This window comes from Pituophis catenifer, unplaced genomic scaffold (genome assembly GCF_029215685.1).
Source record: "Pituophis catenifer annectens isolate HBS135680 unplaced genomic scaffold, rPitCat1.0.hap2 SCAF_3, whole genome shotgun sequence".
Classification (NCBI taxonomy): Eukaryota; Metazoa; Chordata; class Lepidosauria; order Squamata; family Colubridae; genus Pituophis; species Pituophis catenifer.
Window position 1 is genome coordinate 195981192 of NW_027256883.1, and position 27892 is coordinate 196009083.

Consider the following 27892-nt stretch of genomic DNA (forward strand, 5'->3'; position numbering starts at 1 on the left):
CAGTTCGGAAAACCGGTAGCGGAAATTTTGAGTAGTTCAGAGAACTGGCAAATTCCACCTCTGGCTGGCTCCAAAGTGGGGTGGGAATGGAGATTTTGCAGTATCCTTCCCCTGCCACGCCCACCAAGCCATGCCCACCAAGCCACCCCCACAGAACCGGTAATAAAAAAATTTGGATTTCACCACTGATCCGGGATTATCAAAAAGGCCATTGGGGAGTGAAAATATTTGGATGTATGCAATTATCAGTTGCAGAGGAACAAAGGCAGGAAAGAGAACAACTCTGTGATGTGGGAAGTCAGTGTGTTGTGGTTCAACAAACTTGGAGAGAGAGAGAGAGAGAGAGAGAGAGAGAGAGAGAGAGAGAGAGAGAGAGAGAGAGACAGAGACAGAGACAGAGACAGAGACAGAGAGAGTACACATACACACACACACACACACACACACACACACACACACACACACACAAATTGCAGTGGCTGGGCCCTAGTCTTGACTTCCAATCTGCATTCCCTCCCCTCTTTCCTCTCTTTAACAAATGTAGTCTTGACAATCTTAATTTGTGCCATTCCTTACTGTGAAAAAATATGTCATGGTGTCAAAGTTGGAGCTTCTATTTATCTACTGGAAATTTAATATTGGCTTCCTAAACATGGCTGTCCTTACTCCCCACATACCCCCCTCTCCATTAATGTTACTGGGGAATTTGTTCAAATTGGGAGCAGTGTTTTCACTTGTATTTGGCTGCAATTGGAATAGAAGACACTTCCAAGAAATGAGAAGCTGCTATTCTGTTACATTGTGCTGGGATCCGCAGTTTTGAACACCCCAAAAGCATCAGTGGTCACTGTGAGATATTAAGTACCAAACTAAAATGGATCTTGGCCTGACCCAGTAGGGACAAAGATTTATAACATTTCCAAAACAGAAATAAAATAAAGATCTATTTTATTACTTAAGGGTAGTAATATCACTGATTAACTGTTCCTAAATGCCCAATATGGTTTTTGTCATACAAGATGATTGATCATATGAATCTCTAACTGAATACTTAATACATTTAATTATCACTTGAAATACAGCACTTGCCCTGTACTTCTGGTTTTGTTTATTTCCTAATGCAAAGCCATAGGTTCAACAGGGAGAGCCTATGGCTTCCCCCCTCTTGTATTACAGTACTGTTAAAAGCTGAACAATCTGAATATTGTTCAGTTCTGGTGATCATCCTGCAGGAAATCCAGCTATGTGGTCACATAGAGTCAGCACCAACTTGATGACACATAATCAATCAATCCATGATCATGGTGTTGACAGCAATGTGTTGTCAGGAACTACAAGACGGCAGACTTGGCATTCAGTTGAAGTGCTGCCTCAGGTTTTATATATGCCTACAAAAGAGGAAGGCCCTCCACCCCTTGATGCTGCCTCAGTCATCTTGCAGATTTTGACCTCCTCAGAGAGGCTGTGATTAGTAGGAACAAGAACTCATGACCCATTTGCACAGATACCTCAGTGAAAATTCATTTAAACAGACCCATCATCAAAGCAAATCATCTATTGTTCTTAGTCACAATTCCATTTTTTCTTCCAATTTCTACTGATTAACAATCCCTTCTTCTGACTCATGCATAGCCCATTAAAATTCTTGAAATATTTCTACCTCAAAAGTCTCATTTGGGAGTAAAAGGTTCATTTGGGAGAAAATTCTTGCATAGAGTTCCGTAAGGGATTACCGTGTAAATATACTACTGAATGTACAGTTTTAACACCTGTAGTCACCTCAGACAGCCATCTTCTATATGTGTCCTTACTACAATAACCACTTACTTTTGGTAATGTGACAACAATTCAATGCATTCAGCCTTTGGAAAGACTGCCATGTATCATATGCTGTAAAATGAGATTACTAGTAACCCAATATTTTCTTTCAGAATTACTTATCTGAGCTGGGCAACCTGCAGAAGAATGGGGAAGTGATTCCAATATCTTCACAAGTTGCATACAATGAACTTCCTTCAACAGACATTCCCTGCCTCAGGTGAACATAACACCCTTTGTGCACAACAACAGAAATCTGACAAACTAAACATATGTAATGCACTCCAAAGGTGCTGGAATTACTGTTTCCAAAATAACTAGCCAACATGGCTGACAATGTTAGTTGGATTGTAGCATTTCCAAAACTGGTGGACAGCAGATTGAGAAACAATAGCCTAACCTACCTCCCAGGTAGGAGTAGAACTCCAGGTTGTGGGTAAAATGTTTGTATTTGGAAGAAAGGAAGAAACAAACCTGAAAGGAATCAAGGCAGCTTTTGGTACAATTTATTTCTGACTTTGACATGGAGCTAGGGTTTGCCATGATGGAAAAGCTAGCAAGGGGTAGCATCTAGAATATCTTGAAGAACCGCAAAACACAGTGGGTTGGGCTGAATTAGTACTTGAGGAGCCACTATGAAAATTTCAAGGTTCTAGGCTACACTGGAAAGTAAAAACTGAACGCTATAGCAAACTGTATACTTCTATTTGATTATGGAAGTTATGGATATGCTCATATACTGTAGTCTTTAGTAATTGAACTCAACCTGAGGGAGTCTTTACTTTGTACTTAGATAACAAATTGTGAGAGGCAGAGAAGACACCAAGGACAATTTCCACCCCTTAGAATTATAGAGCTGGAAGTGATCCTACTGCACACCGTAGGATTCACTACACTAACTCTGACAGATGATCATCCAGATTCCAGTTGAAAATCTCCAACCTCTTTCTTCAGGTTTGGTTGTTTGGTGCTAAAAATGGGACACTAAACTATCATTGCTATCTCACTGTTTCTTTCTGACTGCCTTTGTGAAAAGAATTATAATAAAAGAGCTTCCTTATCTACAGTTGCTGGCCTCATTTTAACATTATTTTTTATTATTGGGTCCTTCAAGGCATGGCTTTCCTTAATCAGCCACATGAGAGGAAGAATGAAAAGAATGCCATACCTGGTGTCTTCTCTGTGAAGATGACTTTGGATTCGGCTGTAAAGTTCTGGCCGGTTAAAATCATTTGCTGTCCACCGTATACAAGGCAGGTGTCCACATCTTGTCTTTCAACCATTGGAAGTTCATGAGCCGAACGTTGGGCTGTGAACAAAATACACACAGGAATTAAATTAAATCTTTTTTAAAAATTGGGAAATTTCAGAAGTACTCACGGGTTATATTTTATCAATATTGCCATCTCTTCACTGTCAAAGAACTTATCTGGAAGACTCATTTTTTTTCTTTTTACGACCCTGTAATCCCTTTTATCGGGGTGGAGTCAGGGCAATTGGATGGAGCTGAGTGTTTACTGGGCGGAGGCTCTTCCTTACACCTATGTGGAGTTTGCAGCATATATTTTCTCTTTGCATCCCGATGGAGAAATATCTGTTGCTGTCTAGGACTGAACTCTCAACCTTCCAAGTGGGAGGCAAGCATCTTCACCTCTAGGCCACCCTGCCACTCATCTGGGCTCAATTAAGGGCTTAAAAATAAAAGAGGAAATATAAATCTGTACTGAAATAATAATTAGGAACTGATTCCAGAATTTCAACTCTACTGGCCTTACTCCTTGTCTCTAACAAACAAGAACTCAGAACTGGAATCAGCCCATGTTTCATTCCAAGCCAATGGCCAAATATTCAATTATACATATGTTACAATCATGAAACCTAAAATCGCCACCTGCAGACTCAATTTCAATCAATAGGCCCAAATTCTTTACAGTGAGCTGAGACATAACTTATTCCGAGATGGAACAGGACAACTTTTCAATCAGCTAAGTAGCTAGAACCATGTTGGTGAACCTATGGCACACGTGCCAGAGGTGGCATGCAGTGCCCTCTCTGTGGGCACATGAGCCGTCACCCCAGTTCAGCTCTGCTGTGCATGCACGTGCCCCTCCCACCAGCCAGCTGGTCTCTGCTGTCCATGTGCGGGGGTGCATGCAGGGGGCATGCATGCATGGGCGGGACACTGCAGGGGGTGTGCACACATGCAAGACCGTGCAGGGTGCATGTGGGGGGTGGGGCACGTATGTGTGGGGCTGAGGCATATGTGCAGGAACTGCACATGCATTGCATTTTGGGGGTTCGGACACGCATGTGCGCTTTGGGCACTCAGTCTGGAAAAGGTTAGCCATCACTGAGCTAGAACATACTTTATCTCGTATTTCACTGGGATAAGTGAAAGCAGAGGAATCTGAGACAGGGAGCTAAATTGCAGAAAAATGTTGCAGAAAGTCCAATGGCTTATCCTTGTAAGGCACCTTTGATCTGTATTTAAAAGGTATGAAGCATTCTACATAGCACTTTTGCATTTAACCCCTTTTGCCTTTGCAATAAAATCTTTCAAAGGGAAAGAAAGGATTGGAAAAAGGTAGAGAGAGACTGAATTCAGTTTCAGACTAGCCAGGCAAACTTTGAGCTTCAAATCCCTTGTTACTTAAATTCACAGAACAACCAACAAGGACCCTTCAGTAACAACTTATCTAGAACAATCATTTGCCATAAGGAAAGACATCTTGCTCACAAAAGGTCCATCCATACAATAATAAAGATCCAGCTAGTTTCCTCGCTGGACTATTCCTTGTAGTAATGAAATTTTCAGAATTTCACCTATCATCAGATGGTGGGGTTTTTTTCTTTCACCATTGAAACAGCTGGAAAAAATCAAATATTTTCTTTGGGCTGTTCCTAATACCTCTCAAGCTGTTGTTTAGATTAAGTGATCTAGAAATTCAAGATCCGAATTCAAACTCCTCTATTTTAATCTCATCCCTTCAATGAAGGTCTCTGGAAAATTTTGTTCTACATCTTAATAATCTCCTTAACTATCTACTTGTGCTTTGTCTTGATTCATGGATTGGAAACTAATTTGTGCAGCCCTTCTGCTTAAAGATGGGCATTTTATATCACTTCTGCTTGGAATGAACAATAGCCATGGTTGCAAAGAAAATATGCCACCAGCAAACATCCTTTTTAGAGATACCATCACTTGGCCTACGGTTTGTACACTGGTGCATAAAATCGATGACAAAGCCTTCACAATTTTTCCATTTGAAAGTTTAATCATGCCAAGTTTTTAGAGGAAGTGACAGCAGTAGCTTTCTAAATGATGAGCAGGAAACGAGAACTACACTATGGGCAGAGTAGATGTGCTAATCTCCCACTTTACAGTGGCTACTAGACAGGGGTCTCCAACCTTGGCAACTTTAAGACTTGTGACTTCAACTCCCAGAAGTCCACAAGTCTTAAAGTTGCCAAGGTTGGAGACCCCAGTACTAGAGAGTATGGAGAATAATGGAGAATATTGTCTAGATATTTTTAATGAATGAAATGTATAATTTCTGGATAAAACTATGGATTGGAATATAACTAACTGTTTTCAAACATTTCTTTAGGTACTGAACCAGTAAAAGAGAATATTTGAGGGGTCCTTGGTGCTCTCTCAATTTAACGGGCTTGCCCACTAGAATATAAACTGAGAGCAAACCCCACTCCTTACTAGCACCAATGATACCTAATTTGGGTAATGAAACGTCTGGAAGTAAACAACCAAGCTCAGAGAGCACTAAGGACCGTTCATTTAGATAGTGTATATGGAAACCTTCAATCATCCAGGTCATAGTTGTCCCAAAGGTGCTTTTTTCCCCTCAAAAGGCAACTGTATTGTGCCTTTTGAAAGAGCTGTGGTGGTACCATGGTTAGAATGCAGTATTGTAGGCTAAATCTGCCAACTGCCAGCAGTTCGTTTCTCACCGCCTCAAGGTTGACTCAGCCTTCCATCCTTCCGAGGTCAGTAAAATGAGGACCCAGACTGTTGAGGGCAATATGCTGACTCTGTAAACCACTTAAAGAGGAATGTAAAGCACTATGAAGTGGTATATAAATCTCAGTGCTATTACTATTGCTATTTTCTTGTTTTTTTCCTTTGAAAATGTTTTGTTTCTCATCCAAGAAGCTTCTTCAGTTCTAATTAGAGCACCAGAACAACTAGACACAAAGACAGTTTTTTCCCAAACACCATCACTCTGCTAAACAAATAATTCCCTCAACACTGTCGAACTATTTACTAAATCTGCACTACTATTAATCTTCTCATCATTCCCATCACACATCTCCTTCCACTTATGACCATATGACTGTAACTTTGTTGCTTGTATCCTTACGATTGATATTGATATTGATATTGATTATTGATTTCTTATTTGTACCCTATGACTATCATTAAGTGTTGTACCTTATGATTCTTGATGAACGTATCTTTTCTTTTATGTACACTGACAGCATACTCACCAAGACAAATTCCTTGTGTGTCCAATCACACTTGGCCAATAAAAAAATCTATTCTATTCTATTCTATTCTATTCTATTCTATTCTATTCTATTCTATTCTATTCTATTCTATTCTATTCTATTATTCTATTCTATTCTATTCTATTCTATTCTATTCTAACTGGTAGATAATTCTTTAAATATTCTTAGTTGGAAAAAGCATGCTAGAAAGGTCTTTGGAGTTAAAATGCATATAAGAACACTTATTTCAAGAGGTCACTATCAAGTGCATATCATAGACAAAAATCTGTATACTGTACATATGAATTTCCATACATTTGAAAAACAAGTGGGAATTGTCTTTAAAGAGAACTTTTTTAAAAAACTGACACAGAATGAAACTGGTTTTATGTTCTAAGAATGGCTTCCATGTTTAATCTAAAAGCTGATATTCAAGCTTGAACACACAAAACATAAAATAACAGCAGAATTAAGCTAGATCAGAACTGCCTTTTGACTACAGAGCCATTCTTAATATCTCAGACTGGTTGTTTTGCCTCTGCGCTGCTACCCCTTTAGGTACAGACAGCAAATTACACTGGGAGAAGAGATCTGGTGTTGGTTGTGTGGACTGTGATGCAGTCTAATGATCTCCAGTTATATTGGAGAACACTCATCTATACATATTTTTGACTGTGTTGATATGAGTTGCTCAACCCATCTGGAGGACATCATCTCTTTAGATTTCTGCCTGAAGAGTTTTTGCTGGGAGCCTATTAAACTTGGTTGTACAATCACAAAAGGATTCCCAAACTTAAATTTGGAACAAAGGTTTATTGCATACATGAAACTCAGTACACTTTTATTACCAAATGCATATATATTAAATTTCAGAGAACTAGCATTAATAGAATCTATTAATATTCAGTGGGCTGCACCCATTCCCTGGGTGATTAAAATTAACCTCAAATTATAGTTCAGAAGTGATCACAGTAATTTGTCAATGTGGGACATGTTTCTTCTTTTCTCTTTAACTTAGTGTGCTTCATTCTTCATTATCCACACAGCTGGCCAACAAAGCTGCCAGTAGTTTATGCCGAGATTACTTTCACAGAAGTTGCTTATTTCTTCCACATGGTATGTATGATTAATCATTCTTTATAAACAGTAACAGTCCTGATGAGTTAATAATCGGATTTACCACTAAACAGAAGATTTATGGTTCTGAAAATGCGAGGTTAAATGATATATAAAAAAATAAATAAATCCAACCACAATATTCAAAAGTTTAAATGCTGTCTTGAGAATATTTTTTATAGAGCTAAAGAAAGTTCTGGAGAAAATTTCGGTGTAGTTCCAGTAATAGATCTATGCCACGATCAAAGTTTTAGGGTAAAGAAACAGAGATTGTAATGACAGTAATGCACATCCTCTTTCATTGTACTAATATTTTTGTTTAACTTCACTAATAAGAAAGAGATAGTTAAAAGGAGTGTAACTGACAAAGCAGGAACTTATGGTCAGCAGTAATTGAGTGCCTTCCAAGACTATTAAGAAGCTGGACAACCATTTGTCTGAAATGGTATAGGGTCTCCTGCTTAAGCAGGAAGTTGGACTAGAAGACCTCTAAGGTTCCTTCCAACTCTATTATTCTATATTCTATGTTCTACCATTCTTTCTGCATTCAATTTGAATACTTATGGTTTTCAGAAAATGGATTCACTTTATTTAGGATTTAAAATAAGATTCTCAACTTGCAAATATTCATATTCTTAGATTCAGGTTTGCTACAGAGATACTGTACAAGTACCTTGTTGGAAATATTTCAGTGAGATACCTTTTACTAGCTCAAGCTAGACAGAGATGGTCCAGTTATGGTCTAATTTTCCTTGAAGGGGGAAATCCTTTACCCTGACTAGATGGCTCAGTGGCGAAGACACTGAGCTTGTCGATCAGAAAGTTTGGCGCTTCAGCGGTTCGAATCTCTAGAACAGGTCTCCTGCCAACTCTGTTACTGTTACCCTGTTACCCTTTCCTAAAGAAACATTAGAAAAATGTAGAATTACAAGAGTAAGCTGCAATAATTCATTTATAATAATTCTCTCTCTACTTGAAAGAAATCAACCTACAAGTGCTTTTCTTTGTGTGTCTTCTGACAGATATTGGTTAGGTGATGACTGTATAAAGAACATTTGTCACTGTGGAATTCCTTCTACAGGACTTACTAGATGCCTATATTGTTATCTTTTCAGAATTAGGCAAATGATTTCCCCCCTAGGCTTTTAAAACTATTTTAAATTAATTTCCACCTTTAAAACCTAGCTGATCCAATATTGATGTGTATTCAAACGCATGTTGTTTGATCAAAATTATCCTATACCCTTATAAAAAACAAAAGTATACAAATAAATGCATACCTTATGTATGTATGTGTGTGTATATGTGTGTACGTATACACACATATTCTTGGTATAAAACATACCAAGAAAATTATTAAAATAATATTACATTAAGTTTAATAAACTAAATCAGAATATTCTTATGGCTTTTGAAAGCTATACGAATATTCACAAGATACAGAAAGCAGCCTTATGACAACGCACCAATGTATACTCAGAAGTCTTATCAATAAAATGACATTATTTTGACCAAATGATATAATTGGTCTCATTCAATATTTCCCCACCGTTGCAACTTCCAGATGTGTTCACTCTCAGAATTCTCTGCAATGGCCATACTATCTGAAGGATTTTGAGAGTTAAGCCACATCTGCAAGTTTGAATGGCTTTCCACATATTCAGACAAGCATCGTTCTACTTGAAGTTTGTTTCAGTGGAGGTACTAAGAACTGAACCTGGAAGTTTCTATAGTCAAATATGCATTCTGCCATTGAGTTATAGTCCATTTTCAAAGTGCAGATCTCTCAGAGGTGCTACCAAAGCAATAACAATAGCACTTAGATTTATATACCGCTTCACAGTGCTTTACAGCCCTCTCTAAGTGTTTTACAGAGCCAGCATATTGTCCCCAACAATCTGGGTCCTCATTTTACCAACCTCGGAAGGATGGAAGGCTGAGTCAACCTTGAGCCAGTGAGATTCAAACTGCTGGCAGTCGGCAGAATTAGGTTGCAATACCGCATTCTAACCAGTGGCTCTTAGATGCTTATTTCATGGAGACGGATCAATAGAAAAGAAGAAGACATTTGATCCATCGGTAAAATTGCTTTATACCAAGTCATTATTTAGGCCAGTGGTTCTCAACCTGGGAGCCACAATGTTGTCACAGGGGGTCTGCAAAGGCTTGAAGAAATTTTATGATTTAAATCTTAAATCTTGGGGGTCCGTGGCCATGGTCCATAGCTACAAAAGTTATTTAAAGTGGATCCGTTATGAAGAAAAGTTTGAGAACTACTGATTTATGCTCTGCATGTAGGTCAATTCTCAGGGGCAGCAGGACTGAGGATGGACTGATGCAGTTAATGGTCAGCCAATGTCACTAATTTGTTGTGTCCATCAGCCCTGACTCAGCAGGGAAAGCAAACAATGGGCAATATACAAATAGAAATGAAAACAGAAAAAGCCAGCTTTAAACGTCTGTAATGCATAAAACATACTAATAATAAAATCATGAAAAAAGGACTTGTTGGCCCTGTTACACCTAACCACATTTTGGACAACAAATTTATTTATTTCTTCTTTTCTACACTGCCAAGGCAAAGAGAAACGCCTTATGTGAGTCATAGTTGCCCCTACCAATCAGGAGAGAGCAACCTTTCACTAACTTTCAGCTCACAGGAGGAAAAAAAATTACTTACCAAGATTTACTCCAAATAACCTATGCTCTGGCACATGAACAGCCATACAAGCATGCTACATATACCCAAACTCAGCATTTTGGAGATATAAAAATAATATAGCAGAGTAGATAAAGACAGGACAAGGAAGTAGGTACTGTAAGAACAAAATGAAATTCGATTTAATATAATTTTAATTTATTTGCATTCCTGGTAGCTGACCTACAAACTTTTTTTTTGAAATTTGTAAAAAGCTGAACTTTAGTAGGAAGTGATAAACTATTAGGAACATAGAGATTTGCCTTAGATCAGGGTTAAGCAAGGACACAAATACTCCCATGGCCCATGGCCACTACTTTCAGCCTAATTCCAAACATTTTCCATGAGATAGCAACAGCTTAAATCCTTGGTAACAAGTCCCTGTTCATTATCTGCAGTCTGCTTCTTGGGAGACAGAAAAAAATAGGGAAAGAAATGGAAAGAAAGAAAGTATTAAGACAAAGAATGGATAGCCCCAGATATATATTTTTGACCCTGTTTGCAGCAATTTTCTCTTATATCATGCAGGATCTAATTAATTATTGTATATCACGGTGATCAACAGTGACACTCCGAAGCTGAACAACAAATCCCATCATCCTTAGAAAACAGTCAATGGTAGTGAATATTGAAAGTTGTAGTTCAACAACATCTGAAGAATTTACAGGTCGTCTTTCCTGATTATATCAATTGGCAGCCCCAAGCATCAGAAAGGGATTTATCAGGTTATGTGTGCTTTGCTTCCCTCATACTAATTAAAAAATACAGCAAATATGCAAACAAATAAGATATCAGAGTGCATATTGGACAAATGGCTGAAAGAACTATGAGTAACAACACAAGCAGTTCAAGATAATAACACAGATTGGGCAACTTTGTAGTTGAATGGATAATAACAGCAGCAATAGCAATAATAATAAAAGTCATGAAGAGAAGGAAGAAGAGGTGGAAGTGAAAAAGAGTAAGATATCTAGATATGTTTGACTCCTGGTGATAAAATGAGTAAAAATCAGTAAATATCGGGTGAACCGGTAGTGGCGGAGGTGGGAGGTTCTGCCCACCTGCCCAGATGACATCAAAAACACTCTGCGCATGCGCAGAAACGCCGTGCACCCTCACGCTACTGAAAGCAAACTGGTAGTGCCGGGATTTGAATACCACTACTGGTAAATATGGTCTCTGATCTCCATCCACCTCTTCTCCTTTTATTTCCCTCAACCTAACCAAGCAAAATACCATATTTTTCAGACTATAGGACGCTCCAGACTATAAGATGCACCTAGCCTTTGGGGAGGAAAACATGAAAAAAAATCTGCTCTGTCTCCCAGCAATTTACCTCCTTGCAGCAAACAGCAAACAGCCTGGTCAGCTCCAGCCTGATTTAGCATGAGCAGCTGATCAGCAGTTGGATCTGCCTCCCGGAATACCACTGATCAGCTGTTCCAGGTGGCGGGGATTGCCGCTGCTGCCTATCCCCACCGCCTGGAATGGGCTGAAAATGGGACACATGGAGGCCAAAAATGGGGCGCGCGGAGGCCAAGAACAAGACACACGGAGACCAAAAATGGGGCATGCGGAGCCAGCGATAGGTGGAAGCAGTGATGGGCGGTGATTCCCATAGCTTGGCATAGTTGACCGGTGGTATTCCGGGAGGAAGATCCAACCGCCAATCAGCTGCTCATGCTAAATCAGACTGTGCTGAAGCTGACCAGGCTGTTTGGTGCAAGGAGGCAAATTGCTGGGAGGCAGAGGCCGAAGGGTGGGGGCCAGCGGGTGGCGGGGCTTCAGCAACATTCTCTCTATAAGATGCACACTTCCACCCATTTTTTGGGGGGGAGGGTGGGGGAAGTGCGTCTTATAGTCCAAAAATACGGTAAATGTTTCTTAGACAAAGTGGATGGGTTTCTGCTTGCTCACCATCCCACAAAGGAGTGTTTTCTCAGTGTTCAGGTTACATACCTGGATGATGATGTAAATCTCTGTTCTTTGTTGATAAAATCAGTTGAATGTGAGACTAATTGTTACTAATGCTTATAAGATTTATTAGCTCTCTTGGTTGCTATTCTGTCTTTCCTGGGGTACCTGATTCCAATATAGCAGGCAATATTTGTAAACCTATATTGCAGGACTATATATGTGTAAATATTTCTTTAAAATGATCTGATCTGTTAAACATTGTTGTGAGGAAACTGACTTTATGCTTTTGGTTTGGGAGTGCAGTCATCCTGGGTGAACTTTTTAAAAATCTAATATTCTAAGAACCAGAAAAATAAAAGCAAATAGTAAGAACTCAGGAGGCCTGATGGTATATTAATCTCTTCCAATATTTCCAAATTTGGTGTTGGCCTGAAATTGCCACACTCAACCAGCAGGAATAGTCACTGCCACGCTGGGTGGAGAATGATTTTATTGTAATAGTAATAGCCCATAGACTTATAAATTGCTTTATAGTGCTTTACAGCCCTCTCTAAGCGGTTTACAGCATCAGCCTATTGCCCCCAACAATCTGGGTCCTCATTTTACCGACCTTGGAAAGATGGAAGGCTGAGATAACCTTGAGACAATCAGGATCGAACTCCTGGCTGTGGGCAGAATTAGCCTGGAATACTGCATTCTAACCAATCCAAAAAAAAAAATTTGTAGGGCAGGTTTGGGAAGACCAGACCAGACTAATGTATATTTGAAAAGGGGTTATATGTGATAATTATATTGGCGTAGACTGATTTAGGATGGGTGAATATGCTGTTTTGATCCCTGGTAAATTCCTAGGGCTTAGGAATCAGTAAAATTTAGACTTACAATTTCACATGCTCCTTCTCTTCCCCTCAGGGGCTGGCACTTCATATAGCTATTACAGTTTAAGAGCTCTGTACATAATACCATTGAGTTATCTAGTTGGGGTGTTTATTTTCAATAGCAACAGCCACCAACATGCTAGACGATTTCTGCTAATGAAGCATTCACCATTACCATATATTACTAACCTTCTCTCTTTTTTACAGTCTTAAAAACTACTGATTCATAATCTCATAGGCTAGATGGATGGCTTATCATTTCTAGAGAATAGTTAAAATTACTGTAGATGAGATATAAGCAGATCAGTAAAAAATAAGAATGGGTTCTTTCATTCCCTGTTTCAAAGGGCAGTTATCTGTTCCAGCATATTTAAATCCAGACGTTTTAATCAAAACATTTGAACATTAAATTGGCAGGTCTGTTTTGAAGCAATGGTGGCTTTATCTAATTTTTGAAATGGTAGGCGGTACTAAGTGTTTCCATCTTTCTCACAGCAGCCTCCCCAAATAGGCTCAAAGCGGTGTAAGATTTTTCTCAAATACTGCTGCTTTGATATAACACTTCTTGACTGAGCACGCAATTATGAAATATTGCAAATTTATATGGTCAATTTAGGAAATGCTACCAAGGAAAATCAATGTCTATGGAGATTCCAATGTTTCAGGGCATTTTTTTTTCCTCTTTAAAAAAAGGAAAAAGAAAAGAAAAACAACAGTTTGGGCCATCCTGATTTCTTTTATTTCAGTCTCTTTTTTTTCCCATTGGGGAAGGACAAGCACTAACTGAATTTCAGATGGCAAATTACCAGTTGTCCCACCATAGATCTTTGGTGCGAGAAAAACCCAAATTCTCTCCCAGAAAGGGATCATAGTAAATTATAATATTTCACATCTTTAAATGAGATAAAGCAATAGTTAATAAATAATTCACATAAAACCAATGCTATCTATGTGAACTTCTATGTCACAGCTTTTAGCATGGAACTATCACACAATTACCCCACCATGTATTGAATGTGAACTATGCCGTCCATTGGCTAGGGGGAAACCCAGGGGTGAAATCCAGCAGGTTCTAACAGGTTCTGGAGAACTGGTAGCGGAAATTTTGAGTAGTTTGGAGAACCGGCAAATACCACCTCCGGCTGGCCCCAGAATGGAGAGGGAATGGGGATTTTGCAATATCCTTCCCCCAGGAGGGGAGGGAATGGAGATTTTACAGTATCCTTCCCCTGGAGTGGGGTGGGAATGGAGATTTTGCAGTCTCCTTCCCCTGCCATGCCCACCAAGCCACGCCCACAGAACCGGTAGGGAAAAATTTTGGATTTCACCCCTGTGGAAACCTCTCTTCTCTAATAAATAAAAGCAAAAAAAAGAATGACTGGAGTCATTCTTGGAACTCAATTTCCTCTTGAATCTAAGCTCTAAAGATGGATTTTCATAGAAACATAGAATCATAGGGCTAGAAGGAGCCTTGAGGGCTCTTCTAGTCCAACCCATTTCCCAAGGCAGAAGTCCTTATACCATCCCAGACAAATGGTTATCCAATGTTTTCTTGAAAATCTCCAGCAATGGAATGTCCACAACTCTGGGAGGCAAGCTGTCCTATTGATGAATCATTCCCCCTGTCAGCAAATTCTTCCTTATTTCCTGTTCCCTGTGACATCCCTTCAAATATTGATGTATTGACAGCCCTTGAAATATTGGAAGACTGCTATCATGTCTCCCCTGAGCCTTCTCTTTAGTAGGCTATTCAGTTGTTAGGGGAGGAACAGGATTATAAATCAGTCATGAGACTCCAAGAACCTATAGTGCTTCAATGAAGTGGTCCTTATTTGTCCACAGCTGCCTCTATTTGTTTGAATGAGTCACACTGGTTATGTAGCAGCACTATCAAAACCAGCACCTACTCCAACTATTGAAAGTGGGGACAGAAGTGCCATTCCTACGGAATAACCATACTATATAAAACAAACTCCAAAGTGGATTCTGGCTTCTATTTCTCTGCTTATCTTAGATTAGAAGGGATGTCTTCTAATTTAAGTGCAGAAGTAAAAGGAGAAGGGATTGTAATTTTGAAAGTAACAGTTGCTAGAAATTAAAACTACAGTAATGGCCAAAATTGTGGAAACATTTTGGGAAAAGTGTATTTTCTAAAACTAGCACTACTTTTTTGGGGGGGGGGAACTGTACTATAAAATTATATATCAATGGAAAGATAATTTAATCAAGAATGTAATGCAATAACTTTTATGAAGGATTTGCTATTAGAATAGCAGTTGCAGTATAAAGAAGAAAAGTGAAATGTAGAAAAAACGAGATATACAAAAATTATCACGTCAGTTAATACTTAGTTGGGTAATCTTTAGCATGAATTATGGCCTTACAACATCTTCCCATGGAGTGAACCAAGTCTTTTAGTTCTGCAGCTGTTATAATGTGAAACCAAGATTGAATGATTGCTTCTATTATCTGGGTTTTATTGCTGGGTCGCTTCTAATTAACAAATTTCTTTAGTCGGCTCCATAGATTTTTAATTGGGTTAAGGTCTGGGCTATTCCCAGGCCATTCCAACAATGGAATATGTTTGTCTTGAAACTCCAAACAAAAGTGGTGTTATTAGCCATCAAACCTCAAAAATACACTTTTCCCAAAAGATTTCCATAATTTTGGTCACTACTGTGGAGGTTCCTAACAGGAATGTAAGAAGATTCTTTCTATACCAGGACAACATCCCAAAAATTTATAATCTTATATCCAGCAATAGTTAACTAGATGCTTCTATGATATCTACAATATGGAAGCAACAGGCCTTCCCATGCTTTTTCTCCCTCTTCCCACCCTCAACCTGCACCCATTATTCAAAGATAATCGCTCAACCTTTTACAACCAGCCATTTCCCACAAGTTATGGCTTTAACTCCCAGAACTGCAGGCAAGCATAAAAAGCATCAGAATAGAGACAAGACTAGACTGTTTCATATTTTAAGCAGAAATTCCAACAATAGGTGTGACAGTTGTTGTTGGCTGTGGATGATACATGGCCCACTGAATATGAGCTATGACTCCCATGATGGCAATCACTCTAGGATTAAGCTCAAGATAACTTTGCAATCTATATCAGGCTTTTCCTTCCTACTGTTTAAAGTGCGAACTCAAGAATTAGGAACTCAGGAGCCCAATGAAAGCTTCAAGGTGTTTAGAACTCCCATAGAATATACAGTAGGTAGTCATTGATTTATGAACACAACTGAGACCAGAATTTCCATTGCTAAGCACGGCAGTTGTTAAGGGAGTCACACCCAATTTTATAACCATTTTTGCCATGATAGTTAAGTGAATCACTGGAGTAACTAAACAAACCATGCAGTCATTAAGCAAATCTTGGTTTCCCCATTGAATTTGCTTGCCAGAAGCTAGCCGGGAAAGTCGCATGACCCCAGGATGCTGCAACCATTATAAATACTGTATATATGCCTGTTACCAAGAGCCCAAATTTTGATTATATGACCTTGGGGATGCTATGACAATCGTAAGTGGGTGGAGTGGTTGTAAATCACTTTTTTCAGTACCTTTGAATGGTTACTAACGAAATCACTTTTTTCAGTAACTTTGAATGGTTGCTAACAAATTGGTTGTAAGTTGAGGAATACTTGTATGAAGGTAAACTTATATGAACTCAGATTCATTTAATTTAAAACCAAGATTCTAGTTCATAAAATTAGAAAGGCACACTGTAGAAAAAATATAAATGATTTTGGGAAAAGAGTTGATTCTTTAATCAAGATGTACTTTTATTTCTGGGTTATTAGAAAACCAGGCTACCAATTTTTTAAAACATTTTTCACTTACCACCACTATTGTGTGAATTAAAAAAAAAACATTTATTATGTAAATATGTACTGTAAATAGATCTCAAAGGAATTGAATTAATACACTTCTGGACTTTGCTCATCTATCCATATTTTTTTCCCTAGAATAACAATGTATTTTTGTTCCTGCTATAATAATTTTCCTCCTATGCAAACAACATTCATTTATGGAAAATACTTCCATTTGCATCTGTACTGTTGATTTTCATAGTAAACAATGCACCTAAGCTTGCTTGAGAGAGAAGCTTAATGGAAGAGTTATTGAAGCAACATGAATGTAATTTGAGGAAGGAAGGAAGGAAGGAAGGAAGGAAGGAAGGAAGGAAGGAAGGAAGGAAGGAAGGAAGGTCATTGGTTTTGAGCAAAGTTACTGAAAATGGACAGCCTTCGTAATGCCCTGCCTGAAAACAACAGGCTGATGAATCTACTAAGAATCCTCAGAATAGTTGGTTGTTGCTCTTTAACTAGACTTCTGTTGCCAATCTCCCAGTTGGCTTTCTTTGTTGCAGGAAAGCCGCAGAAGGTTTGCCAAAATGAAAACATTCTTTCCACTGCCCTTGCAAATGTGCCACATATCATAAATGCAGGCTATCTCAATTTTATGGGAAACTTGGAGAAGAGGGGGGGAGAAAAATTAAAAAGGGGAACTTCCAAGGGGGTTGTTGTTTCAAAAGAAGTGACTTAATCCAATTTCATCCAAATTAAGAAATGCCTTTGAAAGTAAATAGAGAGCTGTCAACATTAATCCCATAAATCTTGAGAGGGGAATTTTAAAAACAGGTAACTTTGCTCCGATAATATTTATAGCACCGAATATCTGCAGAAGGAAAAGATAAGACCTAAAAGTCAGGCTAGTTCAGACCACACGGTTATTAAATGCACCATTCCCTTCCCACCGTGGTTACCAGATACTGTGCTCCCAGCATGTCATTCAAAGATTCAGGTGTGGTCCTGAGTAGAAATTAGGCAGTTCTGATTTACCCTAATTGATAGCAGCTTTCCAGGGTTTCAGACTAAAGACTTTCTTAGGGGTGTCTGAGATGTTTTTGTAATCCTCCCTCATTGTTCGACTCAAGCAATGTTTCCCTTTTTGTTGCGTTGGCAACAAATCTTCTCCCTTTTCATTAAGGGTCATCATCTTTTACTCTCAGCAAATCATTGAGTTCTGTCAGCATGCCAATGCTTCCATCTTGTTCAAACATTGCATCTTATCTTTCAGCTACTCAAGGAAAATGATTTCTTTCCCCTCCATATTGCCGCCAGATTTCTGAGAAAATTTACACAGAGAAATTCCTTTGGAGACATCATTCATCACAAGTATCCAGCCACAGGTAGACCTGCCCCATCTGTCTTAAATCAATACCACCTGATTTAAAAGCAGAATGCTAAACAAAATCTAATTTGGACAAAACTTGATTGATAGGTCAAGGTTGTAAACTAGAGTGGGAAGTTGGAAAAAGCTCACAGAACATGGCAAGGGTGAACAAATTCCATACCGAGACTATGAGGTGAACATGGATATTGTCATGTAATTGCTACGAGTTAATCTCAGATCAAGAGAGTGTTTACTTTTTGCTTCCCATACAGGCAGCTTCTTAGTACATTACTTTATAATCACCCTGATTTTATAATCCTCACCCTTTCAATTATGAAGGAGCACATCCCTCAAGACCCATGATGGGGAATACGACATCTCTACTCAAGTCGACTCTTATTTCTCTGCAGCTGCTGATCTCCTTGGAGCATTTTAGATGCCTTGTGGCTAGCAACCACCAACTCAAGGGACTACAGTTAGCGGGAGCAACCGATGAGCTAACTAATAACGCTGCTATTTTAGTGAGTTTTCTCCTGGGATTGACGTCTACAACTCCAATCCCTGAGTGGTTTGCTAGTAATGAGAATCCCTGTTTGTAAAGATACAACTGTATAAATCTTTACATACTGATGTGGGAAATTGGAGAGCTCTACCTCTTTTTCAATTCCAGAGATAATAAATGCCTTTTGACCTTACAATCATGTTCACATGACCCCCATCCCCATTCATCAAGTATAAGGAATGACAGTTTTGATAAACTATTTTAATGGGGGTCTGCCACTCAAATTAGAATAGAATAACAGAGTTGGAAGGGACCTTGGAGGTCTTCTAGTCCAACCCCCTGCTTAGGCAGGAAACCTTACACCACTTCAGACAAATGGTTATCCAACATCTTCTTAAAAACTTCCAGTGTTGGAGCATTCACAACTTCTGGAGGCAGGTTGTTCCATTGGTCTAACTGTCAGGACATTTCTCCTTAGTTCTAAGTTGCTTCTCTCCTTGATTAGTTTCCACCCATTGCTTCTTGTCCTGCCCTCAGGTGCTTTGGAGAATACCTTAACTCTCTCTTCTTTGTGGAAGCCCCTCAGTTATTGGAAGACTGCTATCATGTCTCCCCTAGTCCTTCTTTTACTTAAACTAGACATACCCAGTTCCTGCAACCATTCTTCATATGTTTTAGCCTCCAGTCTTCTAATCATCTCTAGCCAGCTTGCTGTTCATTAAATCTACTTACAGCAATGCTGTAAGTAAGAAACATCATCAATACTAAGAGTAAGGAGAAAATGTGCACATTTGGTGAATAATTTTAAAATGTGGATTAAGTGATAGTCTGAAGGGATGTGTTTATACATCTCGGAAGAGGGATTATAAAGTTGTAATTATCTGCTGAAGAGAAAGTGGGAAGTCATCTTTTATAACATTTCCTCTTTCTTTCCCTTAGGCTTTTCTTTTGCTTTATGTAAAATTCTTACTAAATATAAATATTTTTTTAAAAAGAATGCCAGTCAAAGCACCAAGATGCATACTGATACTATTAAACTATGAGTCCAAGAATTGCCCAAATGGGTACAAGTTTGTAAATTAGAGTATATGTTGTATGTGTGTGTTTTAAGAAATGGTTAAATTCTTCATACAATTTACAATCAGCAGGCAGATTAACTAAAGGAAATCTCCATGGAAAGAGGCAATCCAACTTTGATACCACATGCAAACCATAAGCAGTAACACATTGCCACCAACACACCTGTAGATCGATTTATCAGGATGCAACAGAAATAGAACACAAAAGTATATGGACCTTGTCCTCATCCAAGAAAGCAAACCCCAACAATTGATAATCAAACTTTTTCAGATGATTCAATTGCAAACCTAACACCATTTTAGCAAGGTGCAACTCCAATACAAATGTGTCTTAGAGAAAGCATTTTGCTGTGATAAAAAACCACAGAGTAGATCTCTCAAAGCCTCCTTCCTCAGGTGGTTTATTGTTACACTAATATGTAGTGTATTGTACACTAATATCAGTCATACAATAAAAGATGTAAAAATGATTCGCTAAACTATAAAATCCCCAAACCACTGAGAAAGCTCAAGTTACTAACAAAAATACACTACAGGATGAGAAAAGATGGTCACGAGGGTAAGTTCTCCAAAAATGACTAAGCCTCCTTTCAGGTGCTAGAATGAGGCTATGCCACAGGTCTCGACTCATCAAATGGTGAGGACCTGTAAATGTTTTTATCATTGTCCTATCTCAAAAGAAGATAAACTGGCATATTTAAGAGGAGGCTCACCTGCCAGAAAGCCCAGGACATTGTCCACATAGAAAACATGACAGGAGAGTACAATATACTTCCTGTATTGTTTAGATAGTACATGTTTAGTGCAGGGGTGGGCTTCAAAAATTTTAGCAAGGGGTTCTCTGCCCGGTTGCTGGGTGGCCTTGGCCATGGTGGCCATGGCCTAGTTGGCCTCCTGCACCATGGCAGGGTGGGTGTTTTTGCCCTCCCCGGGCTCTAGAGGCCTTTCTTGAGACTCTGGGAGGGCGAAAATGGCCTCCCTAGGCTCCAGAGGCCCTCTGGAGGCCAGACACAGGCCCGTTTCCAGCCTTCCCAAACTTCCGGTAGGCCCGTTTTTCACCCTCCCCGAACCTCCATACACGCCCTGCACTTACCTGCATCTAAAACGGGCTGCATGAGGACTCCTGGGACGGGGTGTGGGGGGGCAGCCAGGAGTGGGATTTGGGGGTTCTCTGAACTGCACAGAATCTTAGCTAGAGGTTCTCCCAAACCCCTGCGAACCCCAGCAGCCCACCCCTGATTTAGTGGAAATCCCTCTTCCCAACTCCCACCCCTTTTTTTCCTCTTGAATTGTGGCTGATTCTAAAGTCTCTTGGAATGCTGCTTGGAATTATAAGACGAATTCACAGTGAGAATTAGAAAACTCCCATTTTGTTTTTTTAGTATCAGGCAATCTTAAGAGCCACGTGCACAAAATCATACTGAGCTATTTATTCTGGAAGAATGCTGCTACATTTGGGCCTTCTTTTATAAGTCGACAAGTTTGCAACATCTCTCTGTTAACGGTGGGATAGGAAGTTTATCTACAAGTTCACAAGACAGTCCCAGATAAATAAGGATGCATAGCACAGGATCAAAGCCCAAACCCTTAGATTGCTTAATTAAGGATTAAAAGACAGGAAGTAAAGAAGGTGGTGTTTTGCCTTTGGCAAGAGCTCAGCATGTTCCCCAGATTTACATGCAGCCTCTGAATGAAGAACAAGTTGTGTTCCCTAACTCTGTCTTTAACCCGACTTTGTATTTAAATCAGAACTTGTACATACAAACGGATTGCCTGTTACTACAGATAGCAGATGGAATTTTCCCCTCCTCGAACAGACAAAGTGCTGAAGCTATGCAATGCTTTCAGGAACTGATGAAACGGTGCATTTGTAACATACAGCCTGTTTTCAGTGATTATCAGCAATTCCTGTAAACATTGTGTGGCTTTCAACGCTTTATTGACTCAAGAAAGAAGAAAACAATCTGCCATTTTTAACAATAGGTAGCCTGTTTGCATCTACAGATTGTCCCTAAATCAGATGGTTTTAAATCCTGGACTGCCTGTATTTCAGTCCTGTAAAACAGTGGCCCAAAACCTTTTGGGCATCAGGAACCAGAGGTGAAATGCTACTGATTCGCTCCTGTTCGAGTGAACCGGTAGTGATAAAAACTACCGGTTTGGGCGAATAGGTAGTAAAAGAATGCTTTAAAAAAGTAAAAAAAAAAAAAAAAAAAGGTTCTGACGATCACACGGCACAGCTGTGATCGTCGGAACTTTTTTTTTTACTTTTTAAAAGCATTTTTTACTACCTATTCACCCAAACCGGTAGTAAAAAAAATCCTTTAAAAAAAGTTTTTTTAAAAGTTGGCCATGCCCACCCAGTCACGTCACCCACCAAGCCACGCCCACCAAGCCACGCCCACAGAACCATTAGCAACAAATTTTACATTTCACCACTGCCAGGAACCAATTCTGTAAAGGGTGGTTTTTCCATGGACTCAGCGGGGGGCGGGGGGGAGATATCATTTTACATGCTGCCTTAGATGCAATGCACGCACGGATGGGGCTTCGGATGGGGCTTGCGTAGCCCAGTTCCTAGCAGGTTGCGGACCAGTGCCAGGCTGCAGTCCGGGGTTTGGGGACCTCTGTTGTAAAGTTATGGGTTTCAGAAACAATGTTACTGAAAATAATAAAATTACCAGAAAATTATGACTTACAGCATTCAATGGGGTTGGATGCAACTTGCAAAGAAACTATCCGGCCACTAGATTCAGGGATGTGCACGCGGAACACCAATCGCACACGAGTATTCTTTCGGCCAATGTCTGTTTCTCCTTTCCGTAATTCAATGTCTGCATTCCTCAGCTTGAGAATTCCTGCGCAGTCAATGCTATGAAACAAACAAATAACTGAATAATCCTTGTCCAGTGACATCAGTACTTTTACACACATACCCCATTGCATTTGCAAACTAAGCACTCCCCACTCCTGAAATTAATGCCTGTTTTTGTTTCTCTGATTATGACTACAGATTTAATGGTCCAGGTATGCTTGGCTTCTTTCTATGGAATCTCAACAAGGGGCTGGCTGATTCTCTACCTTCCCTGAGGGAAAATGGACCACTGTAGCTCTGCAAGAGTATGGATTTAAGCTTACCTCTGTTAGCTTACAACCCTGGCAATCAAACAAGGTTCCAAAGCAGGTCAATGCAAGTAATTCCAACTGGCTTATTCATGGAAATTCTTTATATAATCCTAATCTGGAAATCAGTTGATACCAATGGACCATTCCGATAGTGCTGGCTGATTCAAACATCCCTAAGTCTACAACTCTCCATTATTCTAGGGCAGTGTTTCTCAACCTTGGTAGCTTGAAGATGGGTGGACTTCAATTCCCAGAATCCCCCAGCCAGCAGCACTGGCTGGAGGATTCTGGGAGTTGAAGTCCACCCATCTTCAAGCTTCCAAGGTTGAGAAACACTGTTCTAGGGAATATTGCAGTGAGTTTTCAGTCTTTTTCTTCAATATTTTTCTTAGCAATGTCATTATCCCTCATGGAACAATGATTCACTGCAGTCTTGATATTTTCTAAATTTAGTTTTCTTACTATAGGCATTTTGTTTCTAGACCAGGGGTATCAAACTCACGTAGTCACGGTGTCGTCACGTGACATATCAGGACTTTTCCCCCCTTCGCTAAACTGGGTGTGGACATGGCCAGCATGTGACACATCTGGCCCGCAGACCAGGAGTTTGACAGCCCTGTTCTAGACCATCAAGAACCTACAGTTCAACCCTGAGCTACATAGATTCTCCAAATTTGCAACCACTTCAGCAAGTAGCATTACTGTAGCTATACTGTTGCTTCCATCCCTCCATCCCTCCATCCCTCCATCCATCCATCCATCCATCCAAAAGTGAACGCTCAGTAGGGGTGTCAAACTCAAGGCCCGGAGGCAGATCTGGCCTGTGGGGTGCTTAGATCTGGCCCGTGGGGCCACCCTGGAAACATCGAAGGACCAGCCCGCAGTCCCTCTGCCAGTGAAAATAGAGCTTGGGAGGGCTGCATGCGGCCCTCCCGAGCTCTGTTTTCGCTGGCATAGGGTTGCAGGAGGCCATCACAGCCAAAACAGAGCTTGGGAGCCCATTTACACTGGCTGAACCCTCAGGCTCCACCGGCGCCCCCGACACGAGTGACGTTGAGCTGGCCACGCCCAACCTAGCCACGCCCACCCGGGCCCCCAAGGTCAAGCAGAACCCTGATGCGGCCCTCAATGAAATTGAGTTTGACATACCTGTACTAGACCATTTGATGCTCATCTCAGTTCAAAACTTACAAGGGAAAGAAGTCAATTCAAATGCTAACTCATGTTGGGAAGAGGCTGATTAATTGAAATGTCTCCTTCTCCCAAGGACTGATAAATCAGAAAGTTCTCCTGGTGCAGAAATCAGAGTATCTGATGATCAGGGATTTGCACTAAAAGGACTCTCCAGTTATGGGCCTTGAGATATAGGGGTTTCCCAAAAAAAAAAAGACTTTTTTTTTTCACAACTGGTGAGTTATGTGTCTATTCTGCTAACAAGAACTCCAATAGAAAATGATCTTTCCCCTAATGGGCAACCTCTGTTAAGGGATTGAAGACGATCCTTTCTGCACTCACTTGAATTATTCTACTACTGAACTGCAGTACATGTATATGCCATGGTAAAGCTAAGAGGGCTTACACTTGAAAGTTTTCTCTACAAATTAAATACAGGCATCTTTTACATTAATCGTGTAAAGTTCTCCTCTGTTGCTATCTTACAACATTTTGTAATATAGAACCTTACGTTGCTTTCATGTTGTTTTTTGGCTCCAGAGGGATTTCCAGCACTTTGGTGTTGCCAATGATTTTCTCAAAGCTGGTGGTAGTGACTGTTTTCCCTGTGATGCGATGGACTTGGTAAAAAGCATGTGGTTTAAGAATCCTCTCATCTGCTGTTCCAATGAAGATCTGAAGGCCCAAGGGCTTGTGGTCCACATAACCATGAAGCTGGCAAGAGAACAAACCATTTACACAATTATCTCAACGACAAATAGAGCAAGAATTGAAATGTCTTAGCAATATCAGATAAAGAACACAAAAGCTTATAACAGCTCATCTTATTCCCTGCGTGGCTAAGAATCACCTCAAAATAAACAGGCAGGAAATTTTTATAATTAAGAAAGATGGTTCTTTTCCTTCCCTTCAGGCTAAAATCGTTTTGCATATAAAAGACCATGGATAAATTAACTAATGAAGAATACTGAGCAAATAATATTATTATCTCTTGCGGCTTTGTTTGGCAAGACTGAAATATGACTATTCCCAATTTATTTTCCAAAAATGAGATGAGTGATAGTTCCAATAGGAACTGTTTTGAAGTTTCCAACCTTATGTTACTTGGTAAAATGTTTGCTCTTAGCATCTTTGCAGTCTTCATAATTGGGATGTAACCAGGGGTGGGATTCAAAAATTTTAGCAAGGGGTTCTCTGCCCGGTTGATGGGTGGGTGTGGCCATGGTGGGCATGGCTAGTTGGCCTCCTGCACCACCACAAGGGGGGGGGCTTTTTGCCCTTCCTGGGCTCCGGAGGCTTTTTTTGAGCCTTCGGGATGGCGAAAACAGCCTTCCATGCTCTGGAGGTCCTCTGGAGGCTGAAAACAGGCCCATTTCCAGCCTTCCCGAACTTCTGGTAGGTGTTTTTCACCGTTCCCAAACCTCCGTGCACGCCCTGCACTTACCTGCATCCGAAATGGGCCACGTGGGGATTCCTGGGAGGGGAAGGGCGGAGTGGCTGGGGCCAGCCAAGAGTGGGATTTGGGGGTTCTCCGAACTGCACAGAATCTTAGCTAGAGGTTCTCCTGAACCCCTGCGAACCCCCAGCAGCCTACCACTGGATGTAATTTATTAAACTGCACAGAATCATCAACCATTTTTAAAATGTCTTTCAAAATAAAAATGATTTGGCTAGATTCTATAAGCTCACTTAGACACCTCTGCACTATATGTGTATATGATGGGGGGGGGAATGCGGGGGGGGAGGGAGAGAGTGAAGCCATTGTATCAAATGGGAAAAGAAAGTAGCTATAACTTCCCTATTATGAGAAAAAGATCCTTGCATGTACACAGAATTATTATGACTGTTAAACATAAGTGTCTAGGCATTGGTAAAAGTGAAAGCATCAGTGAAATTGAGAAAGAGAGAGAAAAGCTACAATAATTAGTCAGTTAATGGCTACAATTCATTAATCAAAGACATTTTGCTCACCTAAAAATGAAACCAAAATCAGTCAGATTATAACCATTATAGATCTTGATTAGCATTTCCAGTCTTCATTGTGGGCTCTTTGTCATGACCACATTATTGAATATGCCTCCAGAACTCAACTCAGCAGAAAAGCAATTTTTTAAATTTATATTTTAAAACCACACAGTAGCTGAAGCTCTCAGGGTAGATTACAGTAAAGCACACTAAAAATACAATTTGAATAAAAAAAATATACAATAAGATGCAAAATGAAAATATCAGACAAACTGGACTGATCATTAAGACATGTTAACAGTGTTCCAGAATAATATTATTCTATGATGCAGAATTTCGGGAGTTGAAGTTCACACATCTTAAAGTCGCCAAGTTTGAGAAAACCTATGTTATAAGATAAGATAGCCTTTGTTGTTGCTTTTTTCTGTGAACACACTGGCACACATTAAAAATGAAATTCTTAATGTTATACGGAGAGATTCTGGCTAAGGCCCCTACAAAAGCCAGATTCTCTACCTCCCTTGCAGCCCAAGCCAACATGGCCACAGAAGGCACTATCCAGTGACCAGAGAGAAGAGGGCAGCATGGTGAAATGGCCAAATGCAGTGCCAGATTGCACCATCACCCACGTCGTCAGTGAGGCATCACAAAATGTACAAATGACAAAACTTGAGTCAAGAGAAAAGGCAAAACACCTTAAAACTCAACTGCTCAAGTCATGTACATAAGCTGTCTATGGCTAGGGATGAGATAAAAGTTGCATCGGAGGACATATGGTGACTAGGGAAACTTGCCACTGCCATCTTGCTGCAGTCAACTTAAACTAGCTGAGGCCAACTCTATAGAATAGAATAGAATAGAATAGAATAGAATAGAATAGAATAGAATAGAATAGAATAGAATAGAATAGAATAGAATAGAATAGAATAGAATAACAGAGTTGGAAGGGACTTTGGAGATCTTCTAGTCCAATCCCTGCTTAGGCAGGAAACACTATACATTTCAGATCTAATCTCTGATTAATTGTTATTATTATTATTATTATTATTATTATTATTATTATTATTATTATTATTATTATTATTATTAGTTTGATTTATATGCCGCCCTTCTCCGGAGACTCAGGGCAGCTTACAATGCTTTTTAAGCAATAGCCTTCATACTTTTTGTATATACCTGCTTAGTAGGGCTTTTGGGCCCCCCTCTATTTTATACAAAGTCAGCTTATTGCCCCCACAAACCGGGTCTTCATTTTACCTACCTCGGAAGGATGGGAGGCTGAGTCAACCTTGAGCCTGGTGAGAATTGAACTCACAGTAATTGCAGGCAGCTAGCAGCTAAATACTACTTTTAACAGTAGTTTAGACCACTGCGCCATCAGGCTCTTGTTCTAACTGTCAGGAAATTTCTCCTTAGTTCTAAGTTGTTTCTCTCCTTGATTAGTTTCCACCCATTGTTTCTTGTCCTACCCTCAGATGCTTTGGAGAATAGCTTGACTCCCTCTTCTTTGTGGCAACCCCTGAGATATTGGAACACTGCTATCATGTCTCCCCTAGTCCTTCTTTTCATTAAACTAGACATACCCAATTCCTGCAACCATTCTTCATATGTTTTAGCCTCCAATCCCCTTTGTTGCTCTTCCCTGCACTCTTTCTAGGGTCCCAACATCTTTTTTACATCATGGCACAGGACAACTCACCACAGGTCAATCCACATGGGACAATTCAACACAATAAATGTTATCCGCCACTGTTTCTTCAACATTATTTCCATGTTTGTCAGTGCAAATAATGCCGAAGAAATAGTGGCATATAATATTTATTGCATTAAGTTATTCTTAATGCAATAAATTGTCCCCACGGTGAATTGGCCTCAGCGAGTTGTCCCATTCCGTGAGTAGAGCCAGTATTTACAAGCCTTAAATCAGAATTAAA

At 39.9% G+C, this 27892-nt stretch overlaps 1 protein-coding gene across 1 annotated transcript in view; it reads right to left on the reverse strand.

Annotated features, from left to right (window-relative positions):
- NFATC2 (nuclear factor of activated T cells 2) overlaps positions 1–27892 on the reverse strand; it is a 180650-nt gene that overhangs the window by 101960 nt on the left and 50798 nt on the right. The window contains exons 4-6 of the mRNA XM_070940048.1: positions 24505–24707; positions 22394–22566; positions 2987–3127 (exon numbers count right to left, since the gene is read on the reverse strand). Coding sequence (XP_070796149.1) covers positions 2987–3127; positions 22394–22566; positions 24505–24707 — 517 coding nt within the window. The remainder of the gene's footprint in view (positions 1–2986; positions 3128–22393; positions 22567–24504; positions 24708–27892) is intronic.